This window comes from Cryptomeria japonica, chromosome 2, assembly GCF_030272615.1.
Source record: "Cryptomeria japonica chromosome 2, Sugi_1.0, whole genome shotgun sequence".
In the NCBI taxonomy this organism is placed as follows: domain Eukaryota; kingdom Viridiplantae; phylum Streptophyta; class Pinopsida; order Cupressales; family Cupressaceae; genus Cryptomeria; species Cryptomeria japonica.
Window position 1 is genome coordinate 85,370,358 of NC_081406.1, and position 13,883 is coordinate 85,384,240.

At 31.1% G+C, this 13,883-nt stretch overlaps 1 protein-coding gene across 1 annotated transcript; it reads left to right on the top strand.

The window, feature by feature from the left end:
* The first annotated feature begins 6,280 nt into the window (after window positions 1–6,280).
* LOC131078886 (tetraketide alpha-pyrone reductase 2-like) lies at window positions 6,281–8,803 on the top strand. The gene is made up of 6 exons (XM_058016712.1): window positions 6,281–6,398; window positions 6,638–6,810; window positions 7,113–7,301; window positions 7,539–7,701; window positions 8,128–8,320; window positions 8,526–8,803. The coding sequence occupies exons 1-6, from the start codon at window positions 6,281–6,283 to the stop codon at window positions 8,677–8,679; spliced, it is 990 nt and encodes a 329-aa protein (XP_057872695.1). The 3' UTR covers window positions 8,680–8,803.
* The last annotated feature ends 5,080 nt before the right edge of the window (window positions 8,804–13,883 follow it).

Genomic DNA, 13,883 nt, shown 5'->3' on the forward strand with positions numbered 1-13,883 from the left:
TGAGTCATCATGTTGAATGCGATGTGAAGATACGTCGCGCAATGCAAGTGCGGCGGATAGCGTTTGCGATGTAGTATCATTTTTCTCTATTGCATTGATTTCGCGACTTCATCGCATGACGCTTCTTGTTCATTTATTCATTCTTTGTTGGCCGCGTGACCTCTTTGTCGATTGATCGATGCCGCAATGCATGACGCGTGTGAGTAAGGCATGACGAGCGCAACGCTATCGCGTAAGCGCAAAGCCTTCGTGTGACGTATGTAAAAATCCATGATAAGTGTGAGAGCAATGCGTGACAAGTACATGACAACGATGCGCAAAGGCAATACGTGATGATTAAGCGCAGTAAGTGCAATGCGATGAGCGCAAGCAACGCGCGACAGTGATACGCGATGGCAAGGTGAAGGCGAAGCGCGACAACAACGCGAAGACGAAGTGCAACAGCAACGCGAAGGCAAAGTGCAACGACAATGCGACATCGTTGCACGACAACGACGCGCGACGCGACATCGCTATGCGACAGCGACGTGAAATCGATGTACATCGCACAACGTATGCGAGAGAAATGCACGAAGGTAGCGCGCAATGACAATGCGCAACGTATTTGAAAGCAAGGCACAAAGGCGACATGCGAAGGTGTGTGACGTATGACCATGCCTTAGTCAAAATTTTCAATTTTTTTGGATTTTTCAATTTTTTTGTATTTTTAATTTTTTTTTGGTATTTTTGGTTTTTTTGAAATTTTAAATTGTTTGTATTTTTTGAATTTTGAACATTTCTTTTTGTATTTTTTGGTTTTTCAATTTTTTTGAATTTTTAATTTTTTTGGATTTTTTATTTTAAGAGACGCTAATTCTAAAATTAAACTACACTAAGACACCTATTCTACGATAACTACGCTTTAAAAAAAGTGGGGGTCCCCATTTGCAATGGGGCAATGTGTGATTTGGCCACAACAATAGAGAAGTTGTGACTTGATTTAAACAATCTCATCACAGTTTTTGACAATCAAAGTTGACTATGAATTCCTTGCGACTACAATTTTGACTTGACAAGAAATTTAACACTCTAAAATGATTAAGAACATTAGCAATCAAGAATAATTAATGTAACCATTACTATTTTCACTCCAATGAAACCAAAATGACAAAGAAATTTCACTTGTGACTTGAAAAACTAACATGACTTTTCGAATTACAGCTTACTGATGCATGTCAATATAGAAAAGCGCATAATGTATAAAAATTCTCATGGTCAAAACAAGGGATAAAAAATTCAAGCATAAAAACATTCATATTTTATTTTTTCTAGTACAACATTAACTCAATTTCTCCATTTAAATTTACCTTTTATAAAATTTATCTACATTCTTCTCATTTGTATATGATTTAGTTGTAATTTAGTTGTAGCATCTAGCTTTCCAATGTGTGAATTACATCGTTGAATGCCCTCTTTTAGTTCTTCGAATTTCCAAGTGTATTATAGTTCACCACCTTCATTAAATATCTTCAAATCGATCATTGTTAAAGACACATCGAACTTAAACACAAAATGTCTCATATTGAATGCATCTTTATCAATCCATTGAGTCATCATGTTGAATGCGATGTGAGGATACGTCGCGCAATGCAAGTGTGGTGGATAGCGTTCATAAAGCGTTTGCGATGTAGTATCATTTTTCTCTATTGCATTGATTTTGCGACTTCATCGCATGACGCTTCTTGTTCATTTATTCATTCTTTGTTCGCCGCGTGACCTCTTCATCAATTGGTCGATGCCGCAATGCATAACGCGTGTGAGTAAGGCATGACGAGCACAATGCTATCACATAAGCGCAAAGGCTTCGTGTAATGTATGTAAAAATCCATGATAAGTGTGAGAGCAACGCGTGACAAGTGCATGACAACGATGCACAAAGGCAATACGTGACGACTAAGCACAGTAAGTGCAATGTGACGCGTGCAAGCAACGCGTGACAGTGATACATGATGGCAAGGTGAAGGCGAAGCGCGAAGGCGATGCGCGACAACAACGTGAAGACGAAGTGCAATGACAACGTGAAGGCAAAGTGCAACGACAATGCGACATCACTGCACGACAATGACGCGACAGCGACGTGAAATCGATGTGCATCACACAACGTATGCAAGAGCAATGCACGAAGGTAGCGTGCAACGACAACGCGCAGCATATTTGAAAGCAAGGCACAAAGGCGGCATGCGAAGGTGTGTGATGTATGACCATGTCTTAGTCAAGATTTTCAATTTTTTAATTTTTTTGTATTCTTAAATTTTTTTGGTTTTTTTGGTTTTTTTGAAATTTTAATTTTTTTGTATTTTTTGAATTTTGAACCTTTTTTTTTGTTTTTGTATTTTTGTATTTTTTGGTTTTTCAATTTTTTTGAATTTTGAATTTTTTTGGATTTTTTTTTTAAGATACGCTAATTCTAAAATTAAACTAGACCAAGACACCTATTCTATGACAACTACGCTTTAAAAAAGTGGGAGTCCCCATTTGCAATGGGGCAATGTGTGATTTGGCCACAACAATAGAGAAGTTGTGACTTGATTTAAACAGTCTCATCACACTTTTTGACAATCAAAGTTGACTATGAATTCCTTGCAACTACAATTTTGACTTGACAAGAAATTTAACACTCTAAAATGATTAAGAACATTAGCAATCAAGAATAATTAATGTAATTATTACTATTTTCACTCCAATGAAACTAAAATGACAAATAAATTTCACTTGTGACTTGAAAAACTAACATGACTTTTCGAATTACAACTTACTGATGCATGTCAATATAGAAAAGCGCATAATGTATAAAAATTCCCATGGTCAAAACAAGGGATAAAAAATTCAAGCATAAGAACATTCATATTTTATTTTTTCTAGTACAACATTAATTTCATTTCTCCATTTAAATTTACCTTTTATAAAATTTATTGCATTCTTCTCATTTGTTTATGATTTAGTTGTAATTTAGTTGTAGCATCTAGCTTTTCTTATATCATATGAAATTAAGAATATTAAATTAATTATAAGAAAGAGAAGATACTCCATGTATTGGAGAAAATAGGAAAAAAATAAATTACTCCTTTTAGGGTTAATAGAGATTACAGCACATAAACTATACACTTGTATTATCTTATAGAAGATTCATATTGTCCTATGGATGACCCATAGTAGATATAGGTGGATCTCTAGTCTAAGGGAAACTTATAACATTCTTAAATACCAACATTAAATGTGCATGCAAATCTTTTATGGGCTCTTTTAATACATTTTAAGTTATATTAATATTTTATTCATATTAAATAAAATAGCTCAATTCATACCATCATTGTCCATCACCATCGTTATTATAAATGCACACGTTATATTATGGAAACATTTACAAGTACTATTGAATGTTTAATGTTTTGTGTGTAACTTAATAGCTATTAAAATGGTAGTTATTTTTTATGTTGTATGGTTGTGAAGATTTATTATGTTTTAGGATTTTTAGAATATTTATGTCATATAATATTTTAATTTATAGAATAGCTCGTATTTAGAATAGTTTGTTTCAATACATATTTCATTAAGACATAAATTTGTTTTGTTTTTTTTAATGTTTTTAGTTTCAATTATAATTTCCTTTTTTTTTTCCATGATCGAATTTAGTTATTTTTTAGTATGTGTATGTTTTATTTTCAAGAATAGGAAAAAATCTTAGAAGAGATTTCCAATTATCCCTATTGCATACAACCTTTGGACACCACCCTAGTTTGACATAAAATATCTATTGGTTAAAGTGAAGGGATTTAAAATGTCACTTTTTGGTATCGTTGTGGAGGAAATTTTAGGTGTTACTATGGTTTTACTTGGTCAATGCAATCTAGTGGTTCTTCGGTGAAGAATTTCCTTATGTGAATTGACCTTTCTCTAATATGGTAGAAAATGAATTAAGAATTCCATTGTGTAGCAAAGAACTCCCAACCTTACACTACCACAACGAATGGCATATGAAAAAATAAGTAATTCGAAAACATACTTAAGATACCAACTATTTCCTCAACCAATGGTAAATCCGCAACAACCCAATACCAAATATCAACTAGATAATCAACATGATAGTTCTCAAGAAAACAACAAAATTAGACAAACTAATGAAATTATTATCAACAACCCAATGGAAAACCATAATAGATGACCATATAATGAGGTAGAAAGAATATTCACCTACCCAGTTAACTTAAATTTGGATGAAGAAGCCACAATAAAGAATATTTCACCTTCCATTTACCCACTTTATGGGGATAGATTTTGAAGACCTTGAATAATTTCTTTGTGAATTTAAAATCTTTTGTTCAACCTATGATTACAAAATATATAACTAGAAACTTAATCTATTTCCATCTACATTAAAAGATTCAACAATACTTTTATTCATGGGATTCAAGATCCAAATGTAACAAATGGGAAGAAATGAAAACAAAAAACAAAATTAGAAGCCTAAACAAAAACTAAAGCCTTTTAGTGCCATTTCTTCACTCTACTCTTGTGTACATATTTAATCCCATGTATCATAAGGTATATTAGAAGGTTTGGTATAATGAGAGAAGTGATCTTCCATATACATTTGATTATATAGGAAATTAGATGGTTTAAACTTGGAGGTATAAATATAATAGGTTTGGTGAAGTAGTGATTTCTATCTAATGTGAATTCTAGGATTTGTGATCATGTTTCAAAATATAAATATAGTGTCTACTAAACTATTTTCCCAATTTATTATTTATAAACATTAGAAGAAATTGCATTATTAAATCATTTTTTGTGATGTAAGATATGAACTTTAACTAGAGGTATAGGACATATGGTTTAGGGTGTTTAAAGTGTTTCTTTAGGATTGAAGTTTGCTAAGGGTTTGGCATTTACTTAAGTTTTGTCAACTGAGGTTACTAGTCTTAATTAAGTTTGGAGAATTAAGGATTTCTAGAATGTAAGGTTTGGGAAACATTGTGGGGAAGAGAATTTTTACAAATCACATTTTGTGATGTATGGTTTGGAGTTTAATTAGGTTGGGTTCTCTCTCTCTTAAATGATATATAAAATGAAGGTTACATGCCCACTCTATAACAACAATAATCAAAATTATCAAATTAGGCCATATCCCATGTATAAGTATAATAAAATAAGTGTTAATAAATTTAAATCATTCTTTTTATGAATTAAAAGACTTTTAGTTCCTTAAGGCTGAAATAGACTCTAGATTTTAATTTATTTATCTTTCTGGCTAATGGATTCATTGAAAATAAATCTTCCTTATTATCATATACCAAATCTATATTTTTTAAAATCTCTTTTCCAATAGAAGAAGCTTCTCAATTTGAAGAATTAAAGATTCCTTCCTTTCAGCTAAATGATTATCTTTTGTCCTATTTTCAATTAAAAAATAGTAGATTCTAACTTAAATGATCTAGGGTTTGGAGTTTAATTAAGTTGGGGATCGATCTCTTAAATGACCTTTAAAATGAAGATTCCACGCCCCTTCCATAACTACAATAATCAAAACTACCAAATTAAGTCATCCCACATACAGATAGAATAAAATAAGTGTTAATAAATTCAAATCATTTTTTTTATGAATTTAAATAATGTTTTCTGATTTTTAGTTCCTTAAAGCTGAAATAGACTCTAGATTTCAATTTATTTATCTTTCTCTGACTAATGAATTCATTTGAAATAAATCTTTCCTATCATGACATCGAATCTTTAATTTTTCTTTTAAATCTCTTTTCTAATAGAAGAAGCTTCTCAATATGAAGAATTAAAGATTCCTTACTTTCAGCTAAATGTCCTATTTTCAATTAAAAAATAGGAGATGCCATGTTTCACTTAAGGAAATTCCTTCCTTTAAGCTAAATGGTTACCTTCTTTGTCCTATTTTCAATTAAAAAATAACAGATGTCACATAAGGGAATTCCTTCCTTTCAGCTAAATGATAACCTTCTTTGTACTATTTTCAATTAAAAAATAGCAGATGCCAGTTTGTAATCACTTAAGGTAATAATACTATTTCTGGCTGGTCTATATGATGGGTTATATACGTTGATGAGATGAAGCACAGAGCATGCCCATTTGACTGTAAGCTGGATATACAGTACGTAACACTTCACTTAAAAAGAATGCCATTCTTATGTTCTCCTGAACATCTGTAACTGCTATAAATAAGCTCATGGAGTTGTTATAGTTGATATAAGATTGTGTTCAATCTTTTGAGTAAGCAATGACAGAGAATGGTAAAATGATGTACGTGACAGCAGGCACAGGCTTCATTGCTGCTTATCTCATTCGGGCTATACTCAACAAGGATTACTCTGTTCTCACTACTATTCGCAATCCAGGTATTCCGTTCACATATTGACAAACTCTTCATCTTGCTATCTTAAGTTTTAACAGTAGATAATGTTATGATGTCTGGGGAAGATGTTATGATAGAATCTATCATTTTAATGGTGTGTTGGTCCTGCCAACAACAGATTTCTTCAGATGCTTTTGAAGTATGGATGTATCCTATGCAGGGTTTACAAAGATTTTTTAACTTTTTTTTCAAAATTTGAATGCTGTGTTTGCCTGTGATTAGATAATGTAGAGAAGATAGGGTATCTATGGGATCTGCCTGGTGCAAAGCAGAGGCTTAAAATATTGAAAGCAGATCTGTTCGAAGAAGGAAGTTTTGATGAAGCAGTAGATGGTGTGGATGGGGTGTTTCATACTGCTTGCCCTGTTGTAATACCAAATGATTGTAACATCAAGGTAAGTTGTTCTCAACTGGAGTTTTTATACTCTTGCTCAACTATAGGTTAAAACTGTTATGTATAGATGTTTCATGCTTTGTATATTGTGGTATGATTTGTTCTAGATAACTTGATGCAATGGGGAAGCACTACTGAATAAAAACTCTGTTTTTCCCTCTCATGCTAATGCTAACATTGTTGGATACATAAAGATGACATGCATCTAGATATTCTTCAATGTCGTTTTGGATTCCTTTTGTGTGTGTTCTGATGACATAAATTGGACTCGTTTCATTGTCTTGTAAATGTATTGCTAAGAAGGAGACCTTCCTTGATCTTTGTGTGAATGGCACTCTCAATGTCCTCAAGTCTTGTTCAAGATCAACCTCTGTAAAGAGGGTGGTGCTTACATCCTCCTGCGTATCTATCAGATATAACTACAATACTGAAGAGCTTTCTCCTTTAGATGAGTCCCATTGGAGCAATCCAGAGTACTGCAAACAGTATAATGTAAGTATAAATACCCACCTTTAAAGATTATATTTCACCTTTAGAAGCATTCAGTTGCTAGTACAAGAGTAAATAACAGGCACTGAATGCAGTGAGTATGAGAGTAAACTTAATCATCTTGGTATAGATTGCGAAATGCCCCAAAAGATCTCCATAAAATTATCTATGAAAGCTAGTACTTCATAAGTTCAATTCACATCTGCATAATTCTAAATTTAGGGTATGTTTTTTCTGCAGCTTTGGTATGCATATGCAAAAACTATTGGTGAGAAAGAGACCTGGAAGTATGCAGAGGAGCAGGGGCTCGATCTGGTCGTGGTAAACCCATCATTTGTTGTTGGGCCACTTCTTGCACCTGAACCTACCAGCTCTCTTGCTTTAATCCTGAGCATAATGAAAGGTTGGGGCTACGGTTAAAAATTGAGAATTCTGACAATTCAAATAACTACTAAGCAATAGATTTTTTAAAATTGTACATTTTATTAAAGAGCTGTAATTCAATCATAATAAGTGAGGGTGATGATATATTTTTCGATTACACCATCTACTAAAATTCAAATCATCAGAGGTATGATATAAGGGATGAGGCTGAGATCATGCCCTGAACAACTTTAATAGAATGGATACCCTCAATAACTCTAAGTCAAAATAGTAGAAGCATAAACTTCCGCTCCATATCGAATAGTAAAATGAACTTATATATAATATAAAATCCTCCTAAAAAATGAAAAACAGAAAAATTATTTATATTCATATATATGTCTAATTATTGGGTATAGATAATTTTTCATGAAAGGACATACCTCTAATAATGGGTTGCTTGCAGGAGGAAATAACAAAACATACCCAGATTTGAGGTTGGGGTTTGTTCACATTGATGATGTAATAGCAGCACATATACTGGCTATGGAGGTACCATCAGCATCAGGGAGAATTATATGCTCTGGTGCCGTTGCTCACTGGGAAGAAATTGTGAAGATGCTCAAGGAAAAATATCCCATGTACCCAATTGCAGACCAGTAAGTCATTCATATTTATAGTCTAATTAGGAACCAGATAGAGGTTTACTTTCAAATGTTTTAGTGGAGTTTGATGATGGTTTGTACGTAATTATCCAACATAAAAGCAATATCCAAATAGAAAACAGGAAAACTTTCTTCATGGTGATTAATTAAGTTAAATTTTGGGCTACTTGAGTAATCTTCTTCATTATGATTACAACAGATGTGGACGAGATCAAGGCAATGCAACACCTTATACAATGAACACTGCTAAGATCAAAAGCCTTGGATTTGGCAACTCTAAAAGCATAGAACAAATGTTTGAAGACTCTATTAGAAGCTTCCAAGAGAAGGGAGTGCTCCAGAATCTGCCTTGAATGCCAATAAGAATTGTAATTTTACAGCAAGACTTCTGTACTTCAGTTTTATTGAATAAGGAATGCAAGATATGAAAAATATGGAACATAACAATTAATGATATGAAAAATATGGTAACTTGTCGATGGCTCCAAATCCTTTGATAGTTTGTAAAAATCATGCTTCATCGATTTTGTGAACACCGTTGCCAATTTGATTGAAGTTATCAATTTTGTGAACACGTTGCTAACCACTCGAAGGTTTTTAACTTTAATAAACTTGGTGATATAAACTATTTTTCTCTTTGCCATCGATGTAAGGTCGTTATGGAGGATCATCTTTAATGAACCAGTCGTGATTGCTAACCTTTCCAATATGAAGGTATCTAATGATTTTTGTGTTCTACAAAATGATGTCTCTTGGAGGTATACTCGTCATATTGTTTTCATGTCTTGTTGATGTGCCTTAAACCTCACACACTAAGCAACATATTAAATCTAGAGAATGTTAGTCAATTATGAGTATTTAACACTTTTAAGATTAGAAGTCAAAGCTTAGTGTGTGAGATTTTACTCGTCCGGTCATAAGGTGCAAAGAGAGATGATATGGTTTTGCTTTCTCATTTTGCGGCTGAAAACCGCAAGGGTTTGTAAAAGAAAAATATTAATAAATTTTGAATCATTAATTCTTTTGCTACGAAATTTTGCTAGGATGACTAGAACACCATGGTCAATAGAACCCGGAAAAATGAGCATCCCTTGAGTTGACAGAATCTTGATTTTGATGATTTTCGAGATTAGGTTACCAAAAATAGAAACTTTAAAATCTCAAAATTCATGAACTAAGTCAACTCGAAACTTGGCCACATTGCTTGGAGTAATGTCAAGACGGGTTCTATTAACCTGTTTGGTGAATTGAGTCAAAATTTTCAAGATACAATCATTTTTGTGCTTTCCATCAATATGTTGACTCACTTTTAGGACTAAAGAGCACACTTTTATTCATGGTAATCCAAAGACTTTAATGTCGACATCATATGAACATAATCATGACAACACTTGAGATACACATTAGTCAATTGACTCGGGATAGAATCATGTGTATGTTGATTTGGATTTTCTTTTGACCAAGTTAAAAAATAGGGTAACACTCTCTCAACTTTTTCTTTTGTAGTCTTTCTATAGCCTCCAATTTGTTTAGGAAACATCACTTCCATTGAATATAAGATTAATAAGTTTATTTCTAGTATTAAGAATATCCAAAAATTAGTGCTAGAGGTATTTAATATTAGGTATCACACTAATAGATTGGTGCAAGATCAAGAAATAATAGACTCAAGGTTAAGAAAATTATGAATTTTTTTATCTATCAAAATTAACCCTCTTTTTATGATTATAGTAGAACAATAATGTAAGTTCCATTAGAGGATACTAAAAAAACATAATGGACAATTAAGCTATCTTGCATGCCAAGGCTTGGCCATCAAGTAGCTTGGGGTTATCATTCTATCTTGCAACCTAATTTCCTTTCAAAAGAGGTGAAATTATTTAGTATTTCATCCAAGTTGGAAAATGTGTCAAAATGCCCACCAATAGGTCCAATAGGTGCTATCTTACATGATTCACTTAGGGTGTTTCGTGCAAGTATGATAATAGTACTAGTCTTGCATGATTACCTTGCAACTTTCAGTACAAGTTTTACTTATTGTACTTTCTTGTGTGACTCCTCAAGGCCTTTAGCACGAGAATGTATAGTATTGTCTTACATGATTACCTCAAGGCCTCCATTGCAAGCAATATTTCAAGTTTTGTAATTTAATTCATTTTAAATATTTAAATCCTCAGTTCATTTTTATCTCATTATATTAGCCATGTCGTAATTCATTTTGGAACATCCTCAATTTCACACTTATACAACATGGTTGCACTCTATACTCCTAACATTAGTATCAACTCCTAGGTCTAAAAGTTAACTTTTGCCCAAAATATCAAGACATAGAAAATAAGGTCAAAGTTCATGATTCTAGTATCCAAAAGTTCAATAAAATCATAAGAAACATGAGACTCTTTGTCTCATAAAATAAAAACTAGATACAATCCTAAACATTATATTTCACATATTCATGCTCACACACAAGACATAAATGAAGATTCAAAGACATAAACATATTTCATCATTAATGAACCTTAGAAAAAAACTTTAAAATAAAATACTAACAATTTACCAAAATAAATTATACCTTATGATCCTAGTATGCATAAATCCACATGTTTTTCATCAAATAAAAAATAGAAAAAAACCAACATAAGGACATGAAAATGAAATTTTCCAATACATAAATCAAAATCAGATGAATTAAATATATTTTAGATTCAAATCCCAACTAAAAACCTAAGAATATACCACCATATACAAACCAAGAAGAAGTTACATAAAAGAATTTCTTAATGTTTGAATAGTAATTTATCATAAATGTTTCAAAAGACTTTTGTCCCCTCCACACACCAAAAGTTTAGCAATCCAAAACCATCTATATATCAAACAAAATCTCAAGCCTAAAGAATTTCAAGCAAAGATAGACTGTTTTTTTAAGAATACTCTTTTTTTTTCTTTGTAGATTTTTATAAATCTTTAAATTCAATTGTAGACACCTAAAATTGTATCATGTCTGTGAGAACTAATTTTACTATTTTTTTTCTTTTAATTAAATAAATATTTTTTTATTTAATTAATTCAACACCATTCTTCTAATTGAACTTCATTCTTATGATTCAAATTCAAATGTCCAAATTTCCCTCTTTTCTCATAATTAAATAATTTTTAATTATTTAATTATCTAATTTTCCATCAACATTAATAAAATATTTTTTCTATTTAATTATTATTTCACCAAATCCTTTTAATTAAATATTTTTTAATTATTTAATTAAATTTAATTTCCATCTTCTCATAATTAAACAATTATTTTATATATTTAATTAGCTAATTATTTCTTTTTCAAATAAATTAATTTCTTAATTTATTTAATTTTATTTGTCCAAAATCAAATGAATTTCATTTCCCTTTCATTTCAATTTCAATTTCACATTTCAAAAATCCAAATTCATCAAAATCCAATCTAAATGCTAATTTCATTCAATTTTCTATAACACATGTTGAAAATGGCTAACTACCACTAACTCTCAGTTCCCACTAGTGTGTCATCAATCACCTTTTTCTAACTAATCAATCATTTCAATCTTCAAATCAATCAAACCAGTTAACGATTTAATCAATCTTTTTAACTCTCAATCAATTCAGTCTAGCTAAATCATGCAATCAATTTCACATCATAATTATCTCCAACTACCTTGTCTCAATCATTCTCAGTCGTCGATCTTTTTGATGAACTATCAATCCTGACTATCGAATTAGATTTGTACAATCTATAAAATCAGCATCATTTCTCAATCATCACGATCTTCGTATTCTTGTGCATCAATATTGTAGGTTTACATATGTACGATTCTGAGAGCCATCATACAGAAAAGGAGAAAATGGACAATAGAGGCCAAGTGCTTGAGTATCAACATGGGTTTGCTTTGTTTTGTAATTGTTTGATTTTGTCAATTTCTTTCAAGTATTCCTCTATTGGATATATGATTGGATTTTGCTTTAGATCTAGGGTTTAGTGGTTGCCTATTTCATCTAATTAACATGTTGATTTTCCCTCATAGACACGAACCATCTCCTTAGAGTGGTGTTAACTACTTTTTTGGTAAACATGAGTAATAATACGAGTACAGATATCCAAGGTTAGATATATTAACTCATCGTACTTTTGCTACAACTCTTCATTTACACAAGATTGTCTTCCTTGTGCACATTTCCATAATCAAACAAGTGAATAACATCATTCTTTAAAATGGGTCGCACTACTTATTCTAGAACACCATTTTGGCACAAGTAGAGAAAATATAAGCAAAAGTTAGTTGAATATTTTTAAAACTTTTTTCAATAATTTCATTGAGTTAATAAATATTAATAATTTTATTTAGTGTAAAGATTGAATTTAAAGATTCCAATGATCTTATCATGAAGACATTTATGATAATAAATGTGCATAATATTTGTGTAAGGTTTCCAAACTCTTTTCAACAAATCCATGAAATCAAATTCTCTAGACATGTTCTATATGTTTATAATCATATTATATATAAGAATCATATTTTTAAATGTTTAAAAAAAAAATTTTAAAATCATGATTTGCATACAATCAAGACTTTAACATTTGACAAAACTCCATCATCCCTTATGCTTTGACATAAATTCATCTCCTAATGATATTTTTTATTTTTTTTTACATTACATATATTTGAAAGTTTCGAATGTCTTCTCAAGAAATCCAATTTGAACATAGCTTGTAATCATGGTGTTTACTTAAAATTTTCTAGTTGGAAGTTTGAAAGTCTACATGGAGAGGGGAAATTTTGCACATATTCTTTTAAATTTTTTAATATATAATCCTTGTGGTACTCTACTAGGCAGAGTGATGTGGGGCTTTTAATGCAATTTAGATGTTTACTTAAAATTTATTTTCCCTTTTTTATTGTGGAATATCGAGAAATGAAGGCTTCACACTATTTCGCTATTTTAGACACGAGTGTGTTGTCGTTATGCAGCATTGTCACTTTATAAATCCTTGTGTTCTTTTTAATATAAATGTTTTGTGAAATTTTATAAAGTGTAGGAATGCAAAGTCATTGCAAGTTTCTTTTTAATATGAATATTTTGTGAAATTTCATAAGGTGTAGGAATGCAAAGTAATTGCAAGTTTATTTTTAATATGAATATTTTGTGAAATTTCATAAGGTGCAGGAATGCAAAGTCATTGCAACTTTGGGTGAATGTACATCCACTTTATGGATTATAAAATTTATTTATTTATTTTTAATTAGAGAGAAATCAAGGCAAGCTTTCTATAATCACCCAAATGATCTTGGTTGTCTAAAGTGGCAACTGATATCAAGTTATAAAAATAAAGGTATAAATTTGAAGTTGTGATTGTATTCTATATCTTTAAGTTTATATTATTAATTTTATTTGTAAAAAATTAAGTGTCATGTAGATTAAACATTGACTTTGCATTTTTATTGATTATAAAATTCAATTAATCATTCAAATTATAAATCCCACCAATTTAATGTGAATAAACTAAGAAACCAACTTGCAATTATGTATAATT

Bases quoted from the DNA above. Each gene is read 5' to 3' on its own strand.
- LOC131078886 (XM_058016712.1), top strand. From the start codon at position 6,281: ATGACAGAGAATGGTAAAATGATGTACGTGACAGCAGGCACAGGCTTC. The intron at 6,811-7,112 runs GTAAGTTGTTCT...ATTGCTAAGAAG, and splicing joins CAAATGATTGTAACATCAAG to GAGACCTTCCTTGATCTTTG. The intron at 8,321-8,525 runs GTAAGTCATTCA...TGATTACAACAG, and splicing joins ATGTACCCAATTGCAGACCA to ATGTGGACGAGATCAAGGCA.